Source organism: Megalobrama amblycephala, linkage group LG10, assembly GCF_018812025.1.
Source record: "Megalobrama amblycephala isolate DHTTF-2021 linkage group LG10, ASM1881202v1, whole genome shotgun sequence".
NCBI classification, from domain to species: domain Eukaryota; kingdom Metazoa; phylum Chordata; class Actinopteri; order Cypriniformes; family Xenocyprididae; genus Megalobrama; species Megalobrama amblycephala.
The window spans coordinates 27363452-27386238 of record NC_063053.1 but is presented as its reverse complement, the minus strand read 5'-3'; the positions used below and the strand labels follow the sequence as shown (position 1 = coordinate 27386238).

At 34.5% G+C, this 22787-nt stretch overlaps 1 protein-coding gene across 2 annotated transcripts in view; it reads left to right on the top strand.

Moving 5' to 3' along the window:
* Window positions 1–1510: 1510 nt before the first annotated feature.
* Window positions 1511–22787, top strand: part of epas1b (endothelial PAS domain protein 1b) — a 56272-nt gene continuing 34995 nt past the window's right edge. For both annotated transcript variants that reach the window (XM_048205601.1, XM_048205600.1), the window contains exons 1-2: window positions 1511–1818; window positions 21083–21273. In XM_048205601.1, coding sequence (XP_048061558.1) covers window positions 1793–1818; window positions 21083–21273 — 217 coding nt within the window. In that variant the 5' untranslated portion in view covers window positions 1511–1792. The remainder of the gene's footprint in view (window positions 1819–21082; window positions 21274–22787) is intronic.

Sequence of the window (22787 nt, the reverse complement as noted above, 5' to 3'; positions counted from 1 at the left end):
AAAAATATTATGGGATTTCTAATCAAAATATGACTTTCTTTTACAAAATAGGGCATTGATTTCATACATGTCCACTGTAGAGGACACCAGGAATTAAATCGTGTTCATCAGGAATTTTTGGAATCATGATGACACAACAAGCAATTACCGAAATAAATTATATATCAATATATCAATATTCCTATTAATCATTAGATATAATTATATAATTATATTATTCCAGTAATTACTTACATTATTACACTTCTTTTTTCATTATATGTTGCCCCAAGAACACATTAAAATGCAAATTAGGCAGTGTATAGATGAATTGTATTGGGAAAATTTTACCCACATACTGCATAAAGTAAAATGGTATATCAATTAATTCCATTATATCTTTCATAACATAGTAGAGAATCATCTTTAAACAAAAGTTTGGTTAAAAAAAAAAATCCTAAAGCATAAAAATTGATTGGTGGATACAAAAAAAAAAATAAAATGGTGGATGTTTTTGCCTATACATGTCAGTTCATGTCATTTTATTTTTTAAACAACTTAGTCCTGGTGTCCACTAAAGAGCATAACATATGAATAAAATATAATTTTTCAAAACGTTTTTTTTTTTTTTTTTTTTTTCATTTGTTTATTATGCTCTAAACAATGTAATGACGTGAAAAAATACTAAATTCAAAAAACTTTTTTCTGGGTCCCAAGAGGATATAATAAGCAGTGAAACATCAAGTTGTGTTACCCAAGAAATAAGAGCAAATCGTCCTAGAATGGTATACATTTAAAACATTAAATACATTTAAAGATAACAGTCGTTTCAAAATTAAGTTTTCTTCTTTTCTTCAAATTCTTTTATCTTTCTCTGACTGATTGAAAACCCATTGGACAGATAGGCATATCATTGAAGGTGCCTGTGTTGTTTAAAAAAAATAGGCAAGGACTTTACCTAAAATTTGTCTGTCAAAACAGTGATGCTGCTACTGTTAGTGTTAGGGGTCAAAACAGAAAATACAATAATACAAATCCAGGACTGATGCTAGTCTGTCCCTCATTCAGGCCTTGGAGACCCCAAACATGAGAAACTTTTTTTTTTTTTTTTTTTCATAGAGGACTGTGATGTTTTGTTTCTTAGAAAAGTCATACATTTCCTCTTTAATTGTAAGTGACTGATTCTTAAATTATTGCACGTGCCCCATTTAATCCTGAATGTTTTTCATTAGCCTATTAAAATTTAGCTTTAGCTTACTTTTCTTTTCTACTCAGACCTGTTTTAGAGACCCCTGCCGTCTTGCAGAGTTTAGTTGTAATCATATTGCTGTTATTTTCAACTAACTCATAATATTTAGATGATTGAAATTTAGACTTTTATGAGAGTTTGATGCTAGCTTTTGGAGAAAGACCTGCAGGAGTGAATGTCCTGTCAGCGCTGACGGTGGGCGGTTCCCAACGGCGGCTCCAGCCAATCAGAGATCTCCAATTGATTGCTCAGCTGTCAAGCGCCCTTCAGTGAGAAGCTGCGGTCTGTGAACTTCACTGACCTCAAAACAAGCGAGAAACTCCCTCACCGCAACGAGCCTCACCGCGCTTGGATTTTACAAAAGTGGGTGACTGTACGATCCTTGGCAGTGTTCTGAGACTGTACAGTCACTTTTGCCCTGCTGGTGGACTTTACTGCATTTTCACAATTGTGCGTCTTTTTTTCTGTTATTTAACGCGAGTGTTTGCGGTGGTTTGGACCGTGTTCTGTTTGAACAGAGGTCTCACTGCTGACGAACTGCGGGAATTACGAGGGAACAGAGAGATGACAGCTGAGAAAGAGAAGAAGAGGTAAGTTGAGCGGGCTGTGAGTAATATTCCCTGTGTTCTACTCCGTTGTAAACAGTGCAACTGTTGCGCTCAGTTCAGGTTTATGGAGCTGCAGCAACAAGTGAATCTCTGTGTGAGACTCAAACGCGCTGCTGCAGCTTGAAGCCAAAGATGGTTCATTGAGACACTGCTTGTTTCACCGCACCACACAAGAAAGAAAGAGAAAGAAAAAATGTTTAATTTGTTTAATTTTTAACCAATGTGCATGAGTAATTATACCTAGATATTTAAGTATTTCCTTGTATTGAAAGAAATGATTAGTAATAAAAATTTGTAAGAATTTGACAGCATGTCATTAATTTATTTTATTTATTTGTTTTCACAAATGTGCTGAAGAGAAATTATTTATTTATTTATTTATTTATTATTAACTTTTTTTTTTAAACAATATAATTATGTAGAAAATATCCTCATATGCCTAAGCTTTTATTATTGTTGTTGTTAACTTTCTACTACTAAATTATTACTGATTAATAGCATTACACTGAACATAGAATATTGTAAAAATATTTTATTTATCATTATATTATAACAAAATTTTAGTTTTCATTTAAGTTGTACAATTTGTGTAATTTTTTCTATGAAATTTAATGAGTTTTAACTTAATGTTCTGTATCAGTAATTGAATTAAAATTAAAAGAGTGGTTGAAACTGCAGTTTGTGATTTTGGCACCACATTGATTTTACTTGACCATTTAAAGCAATTAAACTTTTAGCCATAGTGGGCTGAAATGTATTACAGTGAACAAGATGTGTTGCATTAAAAATCTAATTAAATGTTTTTATTCAAGTCAAAAATAGTATTTAATACTGCTGTATCAACTTAAATACATTAATTTATACCAAATTAAATCAGGTATTTAAGGTAACAAAAGCAGCAAGCACTTTTTACAATACTTATAAGGCAGTAAATATTCAATGAGCTTTACACGGTCTGGAAATCTCCGGTAACTTGAGGAAGTCGTGTATCTTTGAAGATTGAAGAGCGTCAGAGTGCTATGAGTCCCAATAATCAGAGAAAAATAGAGAATTTGTTTGTGCATGTGTCACGGCTCTGAGAGCGCCTTGAAGTCTGCCTCATCCTCGTGACAGTTTTTCCCTAACAAGCTTTCTGCCTCTTATCTGATGAATCTCAGGGTGGCAGAACATAACCAAACATCACTACAAAACTCAAATGAACAGAATATCTACAGGACACAGCAGGGCTGATTTAGAAAGGGGTGCAAAGACTTTAACCTCAAGACACAAGACTGTGATCCTGCCTGTCATTGATCAGACTGTGAGACGCATAAGATGTTTCATAAAAAAAGAAGGGGATGTGTTTACGTGTGCATATTGTAGGTTTGTGTGTGCATTTGTTTGTGTTTGTCTATACTGAACCCGTATGTTTTGGTGGTTTACTTGAGAGAGATTAGCTCAAACCTGACATGTTTTATATATTGACATGTTTGTATTCATGCATGTTCTGTAGGATAGATAGCCAGATCCCCTCCATGGCCCCTAGTATATCACAAGCTTCAGTAAGTTATAATTGGTGATGCACCCAAATGACTTCTTCACAAAACATATAAAACACAAATAAAGTTTTCATTTAGTTGGTTTCATTTTTGGTTGCTATTTCAGCGCATCTATGTTTTATCAGAACTGCAATTATGTTCTGTTTGCAATTACAAGGAATGACAGGAATAAGCAAGCCTCTAATGAAGTCATTGTTGTGGTAGTAAGGCTCTGACTGAACAGTGTTTGTGTTGCTCATCAGTATAACTGAGCTAGAACTGGTTGCCTGAACTGGTCAGTTTGGACACTTTTTACTCACCATTTGTTATAGTTGTAATTTGTTCATTATTTGTTATTGTAGTTAACTATTACGTCACCCTAAATCATCAGGCTTTGTCTGTGGTTCATTCTGTCACTGATTTTGAAAAAGGCAGAGTGGCTCATTTGCGAAAAGAAAGGCCGTACTTTGTGATGGGCTCTATTAACTCCCCCAGGCTGAAAGCTGGCCATTAGCCTGCTCTAACTTGTGCACTGTTTCAGAGCATTGTCCTGGCTCTGCACACTGAGGGAACACAACTGCTTACCTGCACATACAGTAGTTACCTAGCCTGGGATTGGAGTATAAAACTCTTCATTCTCTTCTAAAAAAATGAAGAAGAAGCTGGTGACATTGGTATTAATAACTCTGTGTTGTCATGAATGTTACAAAAACAGTCATGTACAACTCGGGGCTCATTTAAAAAAAATACATTTTTGCATTTTTCTCACTTTCAAGTGAAATGTCCAGTGCACGCTGCTAAAAGCGCATTCCATTTTATCTGAAACGGATGAACGTGAATGTGACAATATTTTATTACGCTGGTTGTTGTATACCCTTAAAAACCTAGGGTTCATGGCTCAATTTTAAAGAACATTTTATGCTAAAAAGGTGTGATTACAAGCTGTTTAGGAAATATCCGTTCACATTTCCAAACATTCATTTAGCCATTTATTCTAATAATCCAGTGAGATTTTTGAATACACAATAAGACTGATAACAGCCGGTGCTCCACATGGAGATCAGAGCTCACCATCATCAAATCCGTCTGTGATTACATGAAGAAACATATGAAACTGAGACAAACTAAATCCAGGAGAACTGTGGCCGTGTCTCCAAGAGATTTTAAGAAACCTGCCTCCAAAGCTACCTGAAAAATGATGCCCAAGTGTACCTGGACAAGAGCTGTTTTAAATGCAAAGGGTGGTCACACAAAATATTGTTTTGATTTAGTTAATATAAGTTAATTGATAAATAAAATCTATTTATAACAGTATTTTTTAAAAACATCCTCACTTTACAGCATTTTTACACAAGTGCCTAAAACTCTTCACAGTACTGTATCTTTGCAGGCAGGTTTCTTCAAGCATTTTAGAGATACGGCCACAGTTCTCCTGGATTTAGTTTGTCTCAGTTTCATCTGTTTCTTCATGCAATCACAGACGGATTCGATGATGGTGAGATCAGATCACTGTGTGGAGCACCGGCTGTTGTCAGACTCCTTGTGTATTCAAAAATCTCTCTGGATTATTACAATTAATGACAAAATGAATGTTTGGAAATGTGAACGGATATTTCCTATTGACACACTACAGCAAAAGATATAAATAACTGGCTTAAAACCTTTTTTTGGGGGGTGAAAATACTGACGTGCCTAAGACTTTTGCACAGTACTGTATATAAGGCTGTAACTAACAATTATTTTTTTCTGGATAGTCAATTAATCCTTTGGTTAATTTACCAATAATTAATAACTGTATCAATTCTATGTATGAACTTTTGCCCTAATGATACTATTGTCACAAAAGATAAGGTTTATGCAGTGTAGGACTAATTAGGAGAGGTGTTGTTTACTGTGGCTGTGTTCACTCACTTTTTGTTATTTACAGCAGCAATTGCTTACAAGTGTGAATCTTGAAATGTTTTGTTCATTCAGGAGGTTAAAGTACTAACTAACTAACCATATAGGGACATCAAACATGGCGGTGTTCATAACACCGTGAAGTTTTACCATGATTGACAGTGCGTTATTAAAAAAAATGAGTCCATTCGAGGCATGAGTTCATCCATTAGATATTTTAAATAACCAACAATAGTGTTAAAAGCTTTGTAACCGCTCTGTGTTTGTCTCTTTTTAAAAAATACCGGGCTTGATATTTTTGTAATAATGGCTGATTTTCAGCATGCCCGGGAGTCTGAGTCGCCATCATTGGGGAACATAAACAGTGTGACGAATCGACATAATCGACATATTTACATAATCAACATAAACGATAACATCAACACATCATTCCAACCCTACTTAAATGCCATATTGCATTTGAAAATAGTCCTACCTACAGTATTTGGTCATTACATTAGCATACTAAACAAATGGCTTACAAATAGACACTTGATTCATGCTGTCACCTTATAGATCAAGCACAACTTAAAGGGATAGTTTATCCAAAAATGAAAATTATCCCATTATTTACTCACCCTCAAGCCATCCTATATGACTCTTCTTTAAGAGTTATTTTAAAATATATCCTGGCTCTTCCAAGCTTTATAATGGTAGTGAATGGGGCATTGTATTTTGAAGCCCAAAAAAAGTGCATCCATCTATCATAAAAGTAATCCATACGGCTCCAGGCGGTTAATAAAGCCCTTCTGAAGCGAAGCGATGCATTTTTGTAAGAAAAATATCTTACAAATATCTTAATAAGCTTTATAATGGCAGTGCACGGAAACCACCTGTTTGAAGCTCAAAAAGCCCTTCTTAAAGCGAAGCGATGCATTTGTGTAAGAAAAATATCCATATTTAACACATTATAAAGTAAAATATCTAGCTTCCACCAGACTTGCAAAGAAAGTGTAGGCCTAACGCCTCTCGCGGTTCAAAACTCTTACGCTAAATCCTACGCCTTCTGTATTCAACTTACGAAACAAGGACGTTGAATACGGAAGGTGGCCTGGCGGAAGCTAGTTATTTTACATGTTAAATATGGATTTTTTTTTTTACACAAATGCATCACTTTGCTTCAGAAAGCCTTTATGTGCCTGATGTGGACATTTAAGACCTTTGTTTTCATAGGAGAATCTAAGATATGAGACTTTGGTGGAGAAATTCAAAGAGCCTCCCAGCTGTAGGACTTGTCTAAACAGAAATGTGCAGTTTATTGTGACAGGATCTCTAGAGAAGGCCTGAATGGAGACTTCATAGTCCCCACCCTCCGTTAACGGCAGGGGTGCGAGGCACTGCTCTCAGTCTGGGAGCTTATTTTCTCCTTCTCTTTTTCTTGTTTTTCTCCCTCTTACTCCAGTCTCACTGCTTGCCTCTGATTCAGTATCCTTCTCCCATCTTCTCTTTCTTAAGGCATACGGAACTTTACTAGTGTTTTTCCACTCTTTACCTCCTCCAGACCACTGTCTCCTGACACTTCCTGTTAACCAACCCCATTCTTCCTTCTGCCGCATACTTCAATGTCACATCAATTTCTAACATCAGCTGCTTCCAGATGAACTTTACTCTCATTACCCTTATTTGGTCCCCATCACTGAACTACGTCATGGACTACCACAGTAAACTTTGATCCAGATTTCCTATAATTGCGTAGAATTCCTGAAAATTAGATCTACAAGTAAACATCAGTGTGGCAGCAGAAATGAAACGTCATCTGAATGATCCTAATTCATTGTGTAGCAAGTGTTTGGCCTCTCATTTACTTCAACGTGCCATTTTTATTTGTATAAATTTATTATCAACCAATGTTGTTTATTTAATATTAACTATCTTTTCAGAGGAACCATCATTTCGACCAGTTATTTTTTAATATTTTTGACTACAATAGCAAGAATGGCTAGTCAAGAATATAACAGAAGTAAAGTGCAAAAAATAAATATTCCAATACAGTACAAAGTGATAAACAGTAAAAAAAAAAATGTCTATGTATATGTTCACTAAAACATTTTAATATATGAACAATGTGAGGCTTATGTGGCACTTTTTGAGTGATGACACTGAGTCAGTGGAATAATTTAAACTACACTGTAAAAAATGATTTTACGAAGTTGCAAATAAAAGATTATTTGAGTACATTTTACAAGAAAATACTATATCAGTTGTTCTTCTTAAAAATGTAATTTTACGTGTTACTTGCTGTTTCTTTGTAACTTTCTAGCAATTTCTGAGAGACAATTGTCTCTACAACAAATTGTAAATTAATCAGGCTTAAAATTTAGAAACTTACCAGCTTACCAAACAAACAAACAAGCAAACAAACAAAAAGAAATCAAGCAAATATTTGTTCATGGAAGAAAGTCAACATAAATCAAGACCACTTTTCAAAATTCAATCAATTCCTGTTTAATAAAATGAAGTTTAGACCTACATTTTTTACTCCTTAAATTTTAGATTTTAGAAATATATATATATATATATATATATATATATATATATATATATATATATATATATATATATATATATATATATATATATATATATATATTTTATACATCTATTTTTGTATATGTCTATATAACTATGTTTTGATAAAGATACAGATTAAATTTATTTATTGTTGTTGTTGATAATGTTGTTATTATTATTATTATTATTATTATTATTATTAATAATAATAATAATGTAAGTGTTTTTCTTCAAATTTTCATATTTTTTATTTCTGCTTTGAACACTGTAGTAATCATTTGTCTGCAACAATAAAAACATAATATGCACATTTAATATTATCAGTTACTTTTTATTAATTATTATTATTGTTGATAATGTTATTTTATGCTGATTATTATTATTATTATTATTATTATTCATGTAAGTGTCCAATAACCAATATGCTGATTTTTTTTTTTTTTCAAATTTTAATATTTTTGTTATTTCTTCTTTGAACACAGTAAGTAATTATTAGTTGTCAACATTTAAGACATAAAATGCACATTTTTTTTTATCCATCTAAATATTTTCATCTTTGTTTTCAGTTGTGTGTAATTAGGCTTAAAATGACACACATTGGGTGTTATTCTTCAGAAATCCACCAGATGATGTCATATATTGAGAGAGCTGACATTTGAGTATTGAAAACATGTGAATATCAGTAATTCTGAATCCTCTGAACTTCTGATGATGCTCAGATAAGACTGATGACGTTGTATCATTGAATCAAGCCTTTTCCTAAAGCTGCCATGAAATGATTTGTATTGTGAAAAATGCTATAGAAATAGAACAGAATTTAACTGAATTGTCTCTTTTAAAAATACTATATGTGCTTGAACAACTGAGCGGTGTGTGCTATGCCTGTATACTTGTATATGCGTTACAATATGTCCTCCCTCCAGCTTTGCCGTCAGCATGACGTACTGTATACTCCATCCGTTTCTGTGATCTTTCCTCTTCTGGTCGAGAGGGCTGTACCGGCGATGGTTGTTTAGTTGGGGTTGAGAACGTTCTGTTCCAAAGGATCAGAGATTAGCCTAGTCCACATTGTTCTCTGTTTGTGTTTAGCAAGATGCCAAATCGAACGGAAAACAGAATGTAAGCAAGCAATGGCTTTGGTGTTTCTCATTAGAATGAGTGGACAGGCATGGGAAACCTTAACCGCTGCACCGCCTCGCAGACTTCACCTCACCTCTCTGCTGCTGCGTTATACATTAACAAAGAGAGTCTGCCGTGGACTTAAAGGGAATTTAAATGTGGCCAGACACTGAGTTTACATACTGGTAATGTGTCTACAACACATATGGGCTTGGAGTGTGTACTATTTTCCTCATTGATGTGTACTGAATTGAAAAAGACAGCAAAATGGAATACATAATCCAAAAATTTACTCAACCTAATTTCATTTCAAAGCTTTATGACTATAAAAGGAGAGGTTTTGAAATCCAAACTAGTTTTCATACATCGAAAATTGACAGTGACCAAATCACTGATGGTGTTTGACGTCATAATGTCATCACCGACATATTTACAAGCCAGATTTGAATTTACACAAGTGTGAATGTGACCAGAGAGCAGCCAGGACAAAAACATCTGAATTAAATGAAAAAAATTGCTCTGTTAATGGTATAAATAAGGTCAAATTTACCACTTTTCAAAATTCAATCAATTCTTGGTTCATAGTTTAAGACTAAAATCTTTTACCCATAAAATCAGGTTTTGGAAATGTCATGTTTTGTACACATTTTTTTTTAAATATATTTATCTATATATTTTTATTTTTATATTATAATCTATATATTTAAATTTTGATAACGATACAGATTTTTGTGTATTATTAATTATTATTATTATTATTATTATTATTACCATTATTATGTGATAAGTGTGAAATAACCAATTTGCTGATTTTAAAAAACGATTTACTATTATTTATTTTTTTTATATATTATTTGTCTTTGTAATATATATTTTAATCCTGCTTTGGACATTGTAATAAGATGATTAGTTTGCAACAATAAAAACATAATATGCACTTAAGTATTTAATATGAACTTTTTATGATTTATGATAATATCATTGATTTGATTTTTATGATAACATTAACTTTTTTTTGCAATCTAAACATTTTCATCTTTTGTTTTCAGTTGTGCTTAATTAAGCTTAAAATGATTTCAGTATTTTACTTTAATTTCATACCGCTAATTCTGAATCCTCAACTTCGTTAATCACAGATTTGAATGTGCATAGGTGTGAATGTTTCACAAAAGAACTAAAATCATGTAGATTTGGAACGACATGAGGGTGAGTAATGACAGAATTTTCTCCTTTTTTGTGAGAATAGCGTGAACAATCCCTTTTAAAGGGCAAAATTGAACTGGTGAGATGTCACAACCTTGCAGCGCTGCACCTTGCACCCTGTTACCAATCAACTGTTTACTCTGTTCACAAACACTCAAGGGCCTGGGGGTTTGGGTCTGGACTTTTAGCATCTGGCTGCTGTGTCCTAAAGCATGGAGCCGTTTGTTATGAAAATAGTTGTGTGAGAGGACAGCAGATGGCTGCGGCCGACGCGTCTAGCTGGCTAGTTCTACCTGAGGCTACACAGTGACGTATTCTCCACTGACAATATGATTAAAATCTTAGAGCAAGCAGAGAACATGAGGAGGGGAAGGCACAATAACCCTGTCAATCAAAAAAATCAGTGACAGGTGAGGGTTGCCTTGCTAGATACTTGTTTTGACGTTCAGTCAAACTACGCTTCTTTCAAAATAAAGATTCTGTCATCATATACCCTCATTTGATGTAAAACCTGTAAGATTTGCAGAATGTCTCTTTTATATAATGTGAAATGGAAGGTGATTCACTCTGCTAAACTCCATAATGCACATTTTGTAACATTATAAATGTCACACTGAAGACTGGAGTAACGCCTGCTGAAAATTCAGCTTTGATCACAGGAATAAATTACATTTTAAAATATATTCATATAGAAAAGTTATTTTTAAACGATAATAATATTTCACAATATTACTGATTTGCTGTATTTTGGATCAAATAAGCAGCCTTGGTGAGCATAAGAGAGTCTTTTAAAAAATATCACTGATCTAAACATTTTGAATGGTAGTGTACGTCTTGTGCTACAAAGTCTTCTGAAGAAGAACATTGTGAGGAAAAAATCCACAATTTCTGTCTCTGCACCAGTGTTATTGTTAACTAAAATGATAAAAAATCATTTTTGTTACTTGAAATACAGTTGAAATAAAATAACAAATATTAGATAAACCTCAACTTAAAAAAAAAAAGTTAACTTTTGGCAATTAACTGAAATCAGTTTGAGTTGAAGTACTAAACTAAAATAAAATTATGAAAGTTAAATAGCAATTAAAAAACAAAATGACTAAAACTTAAATTAAAGTGAAACTGAAAATATGAAAATAAAAGCTAATCCAAAATATGAATAAATAATACAATAGTATAAAAATAGTACTAAAATAACACTGCTGTGCACTTTGTAACAAGGAATATCACACTCTGAAGTTATACATGTTTGGAATGGCATGAGAATGAGTAAATTATGACACAATCTTGATTGTTAAGTGATCCATCCCTTTAAAGTAATAGCAGATCATATCTTGACTTTTATATCTTTAAAGTAAATTGGCTTGTCGAAGATGTGGTCTAGCAGTGTAGCGCAGACTATAGCGCATGTGCTCTGACACAATGTGCTGCTGCAGCAATTATGCGGGTGAACCAAGTTTTATTCTGTCTAGTGACTTTTCCTGATCCTGTTCGGCATCTCTCTCCATCATTTCCTGTCTTCTGTAATTTCATCTGTAATGAAGTGGGCTAAAAATAAACAATTAAAAAGTAAATTGCATCACAGTGGTTTGTAGGCATTGTAGTTTTTTAAAAAAAAAAAGCACACTAAATGTAACCTTTAGTTCTTTACTATTTCCCAGGTGTATAATGATGTAGTGCACTGTGAAACAATTTCTGTTGAATGTCAGTTGCAGCATAGAGATATATGCCAGGTATTTGCTTTGTAGGGATCATTTGAAGTTATGCCTCGCTTCATTCATGCACCATTAGCATCTCAAATTTTGAGTTTCAAAATAGTATGTTCCAATGGCTGATTCTGATGCTGACTTGGATATGGTTCAGGTGAAGGTTGTGTAACACATTGTTGGGAGAATACGCTGATGAGTGAATCAGTATCTTGCTTCAGGTCACATGTGGACTTCAGGTCCACATCATATGTGGACCATGAAGATTCATTGTACAAGCCCAAAACTGCACCTTTGCTCCATTTACCTCATGCCCTAGGAAATCCCTGAGAAAAGGCTGAATGCAGATGCCCGCATCCACAGACTCAGTGAGGTGATTTCATGCACCAAGGGTGATTATTTTGAAAGCTGTTCCTTTCTGGATTTACAGCTTACCCTGGTCAAAGGTGGGGCATATTAAGGATTTCCTTTCATCTAACTTTTTAAAACCAAGGTCCTACTTGTAGGCATGTACTAAATCTGATTGTTTTTTGTGAATATTGATCTTAACGCAAATTTGTTTTTCGACGCAGGTTCAGAGTATGGGTGTCATTCTGGATAGCACATTTCCTTCAAAGCTCATTTTAATAATATTACGCATACTGCATACTTTCACCTTCGGCTTGTGTTCTTTCTAGAACTCCTTCTACTGAGCACATTTTCTCCAATTCTCCAACGACTACACTGACTTCCAGTGAAGCATCACATCGATTTCAAAATCCTGTAATTCTCCTAATTAATAATAATGATAATAATAAAATATATTTTTAATTTATATTATTGTTCAAAAGTTTGGAGTCAGAGACATTTATAAATGTTGCAAAAACAAATCTATTTAAAAAAATGCTGTTGTTTTGAACTTTCTGTTCTTCAAAGAATCCTGAAAAAAGAAATGTATCATGGTTTAAAGGTGCCCTAGAATCAGTTTTTATAAGATGTAATATAAGTCTAAGGTGTCCCCTAAATGTATCTGTGAAGTTTCAGCTCAAAATACCCCATTTTTTTTTTTATTAATTGTTTTATCTGCCTATTTTGAAGCATCATTAACTATGCACCGATTAAGCGTGTGCAGCCCCTTTAAATCCTCTCGCTCCCTGCCTCCCCGAGCTCTCGACTATTATACAGTGCATTTACAAAGTTCACACAGCTAATATAACCCTCAAATGGATCTTTACCAAATGTTCGTCATACATACTGCATGCATGCGTCGGATCATGTGAGTGTTGTATTTATTTGGATGTTTAGATTTGATTCTGAATGAGTTTGATAGTGCTCCATGGCTAAAGCTAACATTACACACTGTTGGAGAGATTTATAAAGAATGAAGTTGTGTTTATGAATTATACAGACTGCAAGTGTTTAAAAATGAAAATAGCGACGGCTCTTGTCTCCGTGAATACAGTAATAAACGATGGTAACTTTAACCACATTTAACAGTACATTAGCAACATGTTAACGAAACATTTAGAAAGACAATTTACAAATATCACTAAAAATATCATGTTATCATGGATCATGTCAGTTATTATTGCTCCATCTGCCATTTTTCGCTATTGTCCTTGCTTGCTTATCTAGTCTGATGATTCAGCTGTGCACAGATCCAGACGTTAATACTGGCTGCCCTTGTGTAATGCTTCGATCATGGGCTGGCAAATGCAAATATTGGGGTCATGCATATTAATGATCCCGACTGTTACATAACAGTCGGTGTTATGTTGAGATTCGCCTGTTCTTCAGAGGTCTTTTAAACAAATGAGATTTATATAAGAAGGAGGAAACAATGGAGTTTGAGACTCACTGTATGTCATTTCCATGTACTGAACTCTTGTAAATTCAATTTTTCATTCGATGGCACCTTTAAACATTGATAATAAGAAATATTTGCCATCACAGCAATAAATTACATTTTAAAATATATTAAAAAACTAGACAATTATTTGAAATAGTAATAATTCCACAGTATTGGTCTAAAAACCACAGAGACCATTTCACTATTTTTTTTTTTTTTTCATTACAAATTATATTATAAACAATAATTTTAAAGTTAAAAGTTCTATTAAAAAGTACTTACATTTCATATTGTTTTAAATCATGGAACTTTGTTAAATAAACAAAAAAAGTTTACTTCCAAAAATCCTAGACTTTCACTTTCAATTTTGATGTAATTTTTGTAGGTTGCTATTAAAATCCCAGGTTCCCTAGCCTTGTGCGACACAGAAGCCGTTTGTGGAGGTTTTGGACAGTGAAGGTCAGTGTTTGAGTTCCAGAAGAGATCCGCTCGCTAAGGGGCTGGAATAGCTGGGGGGACAGCACTTAATTTAGTGCATTTCACACAAGGCAAATGACCATTCTTCCAGTCATAAGGTAGCGTGTCATTGTTTGCATGCCTGAATAGGTCAAGACTGCTTAGTCAGGTTTCGTGTTTATGTTTATGGCTGCTCCCATGCCGTGCAACCGTTTTATCATTAACCACATCTGTGAGTGCAAGGCCATTGCTCCACCTGTTCGGCCCACCTGCTAAACATAGTTCAAACTGATTTTTCCAAGTCTGTAGCTCAGTTAAGTTTGTTAATGTATTTATTCGTGGCTTTGTTATGCAGCTCACATTTCAGCTTCAGTTGCGTGACTTCAGGAACCTCTCACAGTAGCTCATTTTTCAAACTGAAATAGATAACATCCTCATGACAGGTTGACGTCTTGTGTTAAATACTTTGAATTCTCAGTGTGATCTGGATGGTTCAACAGCATGTGAATCTCAGTGCAAGCTTTTGGTAAAGTGTGCTTTGTTGATGCTCTGCTTTGAGTTTTTGATGCTCTGCTTTGAGTTTCACTGAACAAATTGACGTTTGTTTATTTGATTGTGTTGCTGCTTTCAAGTTGGTTTGGAAATTTACCAGTGTTACTGTTTGCTTAAGTACAAAGGTGCAAGAGATGTTACAAAGTGATCTCAAACAGAAAATAAACCTTTTAACTATTAGCAGAATGTATTGATAAAGTTTTAAATGAACATGAGAGAATGGAAGTGCAATCATATGTGCAGAAGTTTGTCTTGCTGTGAAACTCATTTTGAGAAAATAATGTTTGACCAACAAAGGTTCTTGTCACAATTGTAAAAAAAAAAAAAAAAAAAAGATCAAATATTGTTTATTAGGCTTTTAAGGAACATTTATATTTACATCTCTCAATCATCATTTTATTGGACTGCATATGTATTATGTCAATGCCATTGTATTGTCTCAAGATCCACACCAGTAATGCTTTTTTCTAAGACATGTTTATAAAAACTACTTCAATATCCTAATTGAACTAAGGCCTAATCCTGGCTCAATCTAAACCCCATCTGGGAAACCAGGCCTTAGAGTGATAACTGATATTTTTGTTTTGTTTTTTTATGTAAGTGGTCTGCTATACTATTATAAAGATCTCACTGATTTACATTACAACCTATCAGAATTTCATCTTACTTTTTGGCTATAGAAATAATAGCAACAGCACCAAACTATATACTTTTGCACCATTTAGGCATCTGGATAAAAGCCTGATGTATCAAATATGATAAGCAAACTTTTGCAAACATATTTTTCAGGTTATGTTTATATATGAGCAATATTACACGAGTAGCAGTGCTGATATAGAGCCATATCACATGGCTACAAGTGTGATATTGCGTTTATACAACATTTTGATTGCGTAAGTGTGTAAATAAATAAGAAACAACAACAGATTGTCTTTCTAAAACCCTCTTTTGTGAGGAACTACTTCTTTCCGCCACGGATTCAAATCTCAAGTTGACAGTTTAACAGTTGAGCCCAAGCCTTCATTACTAATTCTAAAACATCACTTTAGAACTAGCAACGAAGGAACGCTGGTTCGCTTCATTGTAGCTCATTGTAATATGTAGAGTAGAGTAAAGTATTATGAGAGAGATATTGACTAAGTGAGTGCATTATCTGCATCTAGCTGATATTCTTCATGTCAATCTTATATTCATCACACAATCAGTTTGAATGTCCGCTGAGAAATCTTTGTCTTTGTCCTTTTAACATTTAAGAGGATTTCTCATGACTGCGCTGGTCAATGCATTTGTCAGTAAGACAAATACAATAATATATATATATATATATATATATATAATTTCATCAATCGACATATTGATGTTGCTTCATAGGGTTAAATGAGTGTCACTTCTAAATGAATCTAAATTCAGTGAATACATTGATGAAATATGGCTTACACATTTATCAGATTTAGTAGGGTGACTTACTGTACCGACATTTCATCAATCAATTTTAAACAAAATGTTCTAAAAATTTAAAACCTGAATCAATAACAGTACAAGCACCTTATTGTTGCACATACTCTATTATTATGTGGTATTGCCTATGTAAAAAAGTGCAGTGTGTCTTAATGTGTCTGAATGTGATCTGCAATGTTCGATTTACTTTTGTGAGGCGACAGAAAATTACAGTGACAGCAAAAAACAGCTCCCTTTGCATTTAGAAATGTATCAACTAGTTTTTTGGGGGAATTTCTTCATCTTAGCTATCTAACTTGCACTGAAAGGATGACCAGCAGTGAGCATATTAAGTTACTGTCATGGCAACCAGATACATCTCAAGCTGATTTACTGAAAGACATTCTAGAATAAAATGATCAGCAAATCAAATTGCAGTAGCAAAAAAACAAACAAACAGAAAACTTTTGCTTCTTCAAATCACCCTATTGAGAATCATGAATGATACTAGAGATGGTAGAAGGTGTTGAATGAGATTTGAAGATTTTCAGTCAGTTTTAAACTTTTACCATTTAAGATGTCTAGCACTCTTGTGGTGGTGCTTTGTATGTAATATTTGGTGTGACAGAAGCTTTGAGGATAGCTATTCTTCGGGTCACTGCCTGTTTTCCATTGTTGGTCTTCGTATGGTCTTCTTGCCTATATACATCCAGAGGGTTCAGAGGGTTCACTAGATGGTTTCATACACTGAGTGAGCACTAGGTCTCTATTGTTTAATGTTCTGCTGAGTCTGTGCAGTAACAATAAAGTAGACTGTCTATACTTCAGATCTGAACATATTCATCCAGAGAGCTCTATATTCTGAACGAGTGAATGAAGCCTTTCGAGAGATGAGAACTTGAGCTTGCCTCAGACTGACCTCAGAGTGCGAGGAGAAATTAAATTTATTCATTTACTTTTGTACATGACATTGTATATGACACTCTTGTGCTATCAGCATCTTTTTATAACCGATGTAGAGTGGTACAACCTGACCACTTGGATCATATTGGCTTAAGAGATTGTTATAAGTCTTTGGTTATTGAAATAATTATTGGCCTTGAGTCAAACAGTATCTGCACATTTGTCCTCTGCAGTCTTATTGGAAGCAGGACAGGAAAATTGGACGTCAACATCCTCAACACGGTCTCCATGGAAACCAGCCCAGCACCTATTTATTTTCCTCTAAATAGGACAAGAGAAAGAATAGACAGGAGTATTGTTTCTGTTATATTATGAAGAGCAATTTGGACTGCATCACTTGTGTGTCCTGACGTAGGACCAAGACCAGAGAGGTGTTTTTTGTTTGTTTGTTTGTTTGTTTTAAACAAATAAATGTTAAAATGGGCCACAACAGAAACCGTAACACACCATGATTTATTATTTATAGCTTTTATAAGGCTTTTTATAAGACTAATTACCATTAGTTAGAACCAAGATCTGCAGAAGAGCATCTCTAAACGCACAACACGTCAAACCTTGAAGCAGATGGGCTACAGCAGCAGAAGAGCACTCCATGTACCACTCCTGTCAGCTAAGAACAAGAAATTGAGGCTATAATTCGCACTGGCTCACCAAAATTGGACAATAGAAGATTGGAAAAACGTTGCCTGGTCTGATGAGTTGATTTCTGCTGCGATATTCAGGGTCCGATTTGGCATTTAAAGGGTTAGTTCACCCAAAAATGAAAATTCTGTCATTTATTACTCACCCTCATGCCGTTCCACACCCATAAGACCTTCGTTAATCTTCGGAACACAAATTAAGATATTTTAGTTGAAATCCGATGGCTCCGTGAGGCCTCCATAGGGAGCAATGACACTTCCTCTCTCAAGATCCATAAAGGTACTAAAAAAATATTTAAATCAGTTCATGTTAGTACAGTGGTTCAATATTAATATTATAAAGCAACGAGAATATTTTTGGAGCGCCAAAAAACAAACAAAATAACGACTTATTTAGTGATGGCCGATTTCAAAACACTGCTTCAGGAAGATTCAGAGCACAATGAATCAGTGTATCGAATCTGCTGTTCGGAGCACCAAAGTCACGTGATTTCAGCCGTTGGCAGTTTGACACATGATCTGAATCATGATTCGATACACTGATTCATTGTGCTCTGATGCTTCCTGAAGCAGTGTTTTGAAGTCGGCCATCACTAAATAAGTCGTTATTTTGTTTTGTTTTTTGGCGCACCAAAAATATTCTCGTCGCTTTATAATATTAATATTGAACCACTGTACTCACATGAACCGATTTAAATATTTTTTTAGTACCCTCATGGATCTTGAGAGAGGAAGTGTCATTGCTCCCTATGGAGGCCTCACGGAGCCATCGGATTTCAACTAAAATATCTTAATTTGTGTTCCGAAGATTAAAGAAGGTTTTACGGGTGTGGAACGGCATGAGGGTAAGTAATAAATGACAGAATTTTCATTTTTGGGTGAACTAACCCAACATGAAAGCATGAATCCATCCTGCCTTGTTTCAATGGTTCAGGATGCTGCTGGTGGTGTAATAGTGTGGGGGGTATTTTCTTGGCACACTTTGGGCCCCTTAGTACCAATTGAGTACAATTTAAATACCACAGCCTACCTGAGTATTGTTGCTGACCATGTCCATCCCTTTATGACCACAGTGTACCCATCTTCTGATGGCTGCTTCCAGCAGGATAACATACCATGTCACAAAGCTCAAATCATCTCAAACTGGTTTCTTAACCATTACAATGAGTTCACTATACTCAAATGGCCTCCACAGTCACCAGATCTCAATATAGAGCACATTTGGGGTGTGGTGGAATGAGAGATTCGCATCATGATGTGCAGCTGACAAATCTGCAGGAACTGTGTGATGCTATCATGTCAGAATGGACCAAAATCTCTGAGGAATGTTTCCAGCACCTTGTTGAATCTATGCCACAAAAAAATTAACGCAAAAGGGTTTCCAACTTGCTACTAGCAAGGAAGTGACCGGTGAGTGTATATCATAGTTGAGAGAGAATGACTGATGTTTAGTACTTCCTCTGAGATGAATAAAATAGAAATCTTTTTACAACATGTGGGTTTTGGTGTATCTGTGATCTTGCTTGCACATAGGGGTTGTGGTATGCCACAGTTACAGTGAATTAAAATATCACTCAGTGCTGGTGGTAATATATCTCGCCCTCTGAAGTGACCCACAAACCACAGCTCAAGGCACTGCAAGTGCATGACTAGCACACTTTCGCTTGTCAAACTGAGCTTTTTTTTGTCTCTTTAACTGAAAAATTCTGCAAAGTATTAATATAACAATAAATGAGAAGGTTTTTATAGTAATCTTTTTCTTTATTTATTACAACACAGTAGTTGACTCACACATTCTGATTTTTATTGTTTTCAGATATCTCTGATCATCTATAACCATCTTTATCTTTATTTATCAAGTCAGAAATAAATTCCACTAGTCTTGGTTGTCATGATGGATGGTTGGTTGGATGTATGGATGTATGGATGGATGGATGGATGGATTATTGTTTAATAATGAGAGTTGTCAACATTCAACAAGATAAATAGGAATTAAATTCTAGTTCCCGTAAATAATGTCTTGTAGTGGAACAGATGCGTTCTAATTTGGGAGAATATTTTTGTTTATTAAATCCAGGATGTAGCTATAAGTGATCATTCCCATAAGCACTTGAAACAGCCAGGAATGTCCCACTTGAGACCTGGCATTGACCCATCCACTCCTGACAGTTTGGGATGACTAGAATAAATAAAGTAGTACAATGAATGTTATAAGAGTTCCTTTTGCTGTGTCATTATTACTGATTTATTCTGTTGCACAGTTTATCTTATGTTCGGGCCTTAGCCTGTAAATGTATTCATCATCAATCCAGCAAACTGTTTTCTTTTTATTCTACTATTATGTTGATTAAAAGAACTGCTCTGATTGAAGGTGAAGTTCCTTTCTGAAAGGATGTGTGTGGTTTGTGTGTGGTTCAGGTAAACCCTACATTGTCCCCACAAAGATGGCAATATCCAAAATCCTTGTCCTGAACTATATGAGTTTTTTTGTTTGTTTTTTTTGTTTGTTTTTTTTGTTTTTGAAAATCTAAAAATGCAGAAAGTTTTCTGTCATGGGTAGGTTAGGGGATATAATATACAGTTTGTACAGTATAAAAATCAATATGTCTAAGGAATGTCCTAATGAAACGTGTTTGTGTGTGTGTGTGCGCGTGCATTTTTGTGACACATCAGGACACAAATTTGTATAATGACATGGGTATGACATGGGTATTACAAGAGGAGGGTGACTTATGAGGATATTATCCCATGTCCCCATTTTTCAAAAGGCTTATAAATCATACAGAATGAGGTTTTTGAGAAAGTAAAAATGTGTACAGTTTTCTGTGATGGGTAGGTTTAGGTGTAGGGCAATATAAAATACAGTATAAAAACTATTACGCCTATGGAATGTCCCCACAATTCACAACAACAAACGTGTGTGTGTGTGTGTGTGTGTGTGTGTGTGTGTGTGTGTGTGTGTGTGTGTGTGTTTCATTCGCACCTGCCGGACACTGGCTCTTTTTCCACTGGCACAGTTTTTGGGCCTGATGTTTGATTCGGCAAGAGTGACTTGAGTTGAATAAGAAAGACAGTCAAGGGCACAAAGAGACTCTTATTCTCTTAAAAACCTCATAAATACACCGATAAATAAGTGGATTGAGCATGTTTGTATACAGCGTGCACTTAACACCATGGAGAATATTTTATCTTTTATTTGGGATTTTTTGACCTTCAATTATTTTTAATCTGTTGAAGTATTTGCATATTTCACAATATAGAACTATAGTTTTTTTCTTAAATTTTTATAGCACAAAAATTAAATGTTTCATTAATTAATTATTAGAAATTGAAATATATTTTTATTACATATTTCCATATTGTTCCATATTGTAGATGCAGCTCAGAGCGGCGTAAGGAGAAATCCCGTGATGCGGCGCGCTGCAGGCGCAGTAAGGAGACGGAGGTGTTCTACGAACTTGCTCACCAGCTGCCCCTCCCACACAGCATCAGCTCACACCTGGATAAAGCATCCATCATGAGACTGGCCATCAGCTTCCTGCGGACACGCAAACTCCTCACCTCAGGTACACGTATCCAAATGCACACGTGTGACTGGACTGGATAAAGATACCCGGTAACACATATTGGGGAACACATATTCACTATTAAATATGACTTTTGCCTCAATAAACTCTTAATTTGCTGCTTATTAATAGTTAGTAAGGTAGTTGTTGTTGTGGTTAAGTTTAGGTATGGGGTAAGATTTAGGGATGTAGAATATGGTCATGCAGAATAAGGCATTAATTTGTGCTTTGTAAGTACTAATAAACAGCCAATATGCAAGCTAATAAGCAACTAGTTAAAAGTGAGAATTGTTCCCCATACTAAAGTGTTACCAGATACTGAAACACAGACATACTGTACCGTATTTAATCATCTAACATGTAATCTTAATAATATGCTACATATCAAAAGTTTGGACATCTCAACATCGATTTGACATTGAAAGAAACTACTGAATTTAGTTTTAATGCACTTTATATTGTTAAGACAAAATATAATAGATTTTTAATATCTGCAATTTATCAGTTATAAGCCATCTTTTTTTACTGTGTCAGCAATAATTTTAATATTTGTGCATCTGTAGTACTGTAGATGTTCCCATGCTTTTCCTTCAAAATGTGGTCATCCACAAAATAACAATGATAGTAGTAATAATAACAGTAAAGTAGTAGTAGTAGTAGTAGTAGTAGTAGTAGTAGTAGTAGTAGTAGTAGTAGTAGGTGTAGTAGTAGTAGTAGTAGTAGTAGTAGTAGTAGTTAGTAGTTAGTAGTTAGTAGTAGTAATAGTTAGTAAGCAGTAAAAAAAAAAAAATGCATAAATACACAATATTTCAAATACCTAAATATTTTTCTACAAAAGTAATTTAGAGTAGTATATTTGACTAGTATCTGTAATATAAATTATTTTTAATTACATGTGATTATTATATTGTATGATACATATTATATTAATAATTGATTATTAAAGGTATCGTAGAACGTGTTTTCAAAAGATGTAATATTAGTCTGAGGTGTCCCCTGAATGTGTCTGTGAAGTTTCAGCTCAAAATACCCCATAGATTTTTTTTTTATTCATTTTTTTAACTGCCTATTTTGGGGCATCGTTAAATATGCGCCGATTCAGCGCGTCTCCTTTAAATTCTCGTGCTCCACGCCCCCAAGCTCACGACTGCCTTAAACCGCATAAAGTTCACACAGCTAATATAACCCTCAAAATGGATCTTTACAAAGTGTTTGTCATGCAGCATGTCTAATTGCGTAAGTATTGTATTTATTTGGATGTTTACATTTGATTCTAAATGAGTTTGATAGTGCTCCGTGGCTAAAGCTAACATTACACACTGTTGGATAGATTTATAAAGAATGAAGTTGTGTTTATGAATTATACAGACTGCAAGTGTTTAAAAAATGAAAATAACGACAGTCTTGTCTCCGTGAATACAGTAAGAAACGATGGTAACTTTAACCACATTTAACAGTACATTAGCAACATGCTAACGAAACATTTTAGAAAGACATTTCACAAATATCACTAA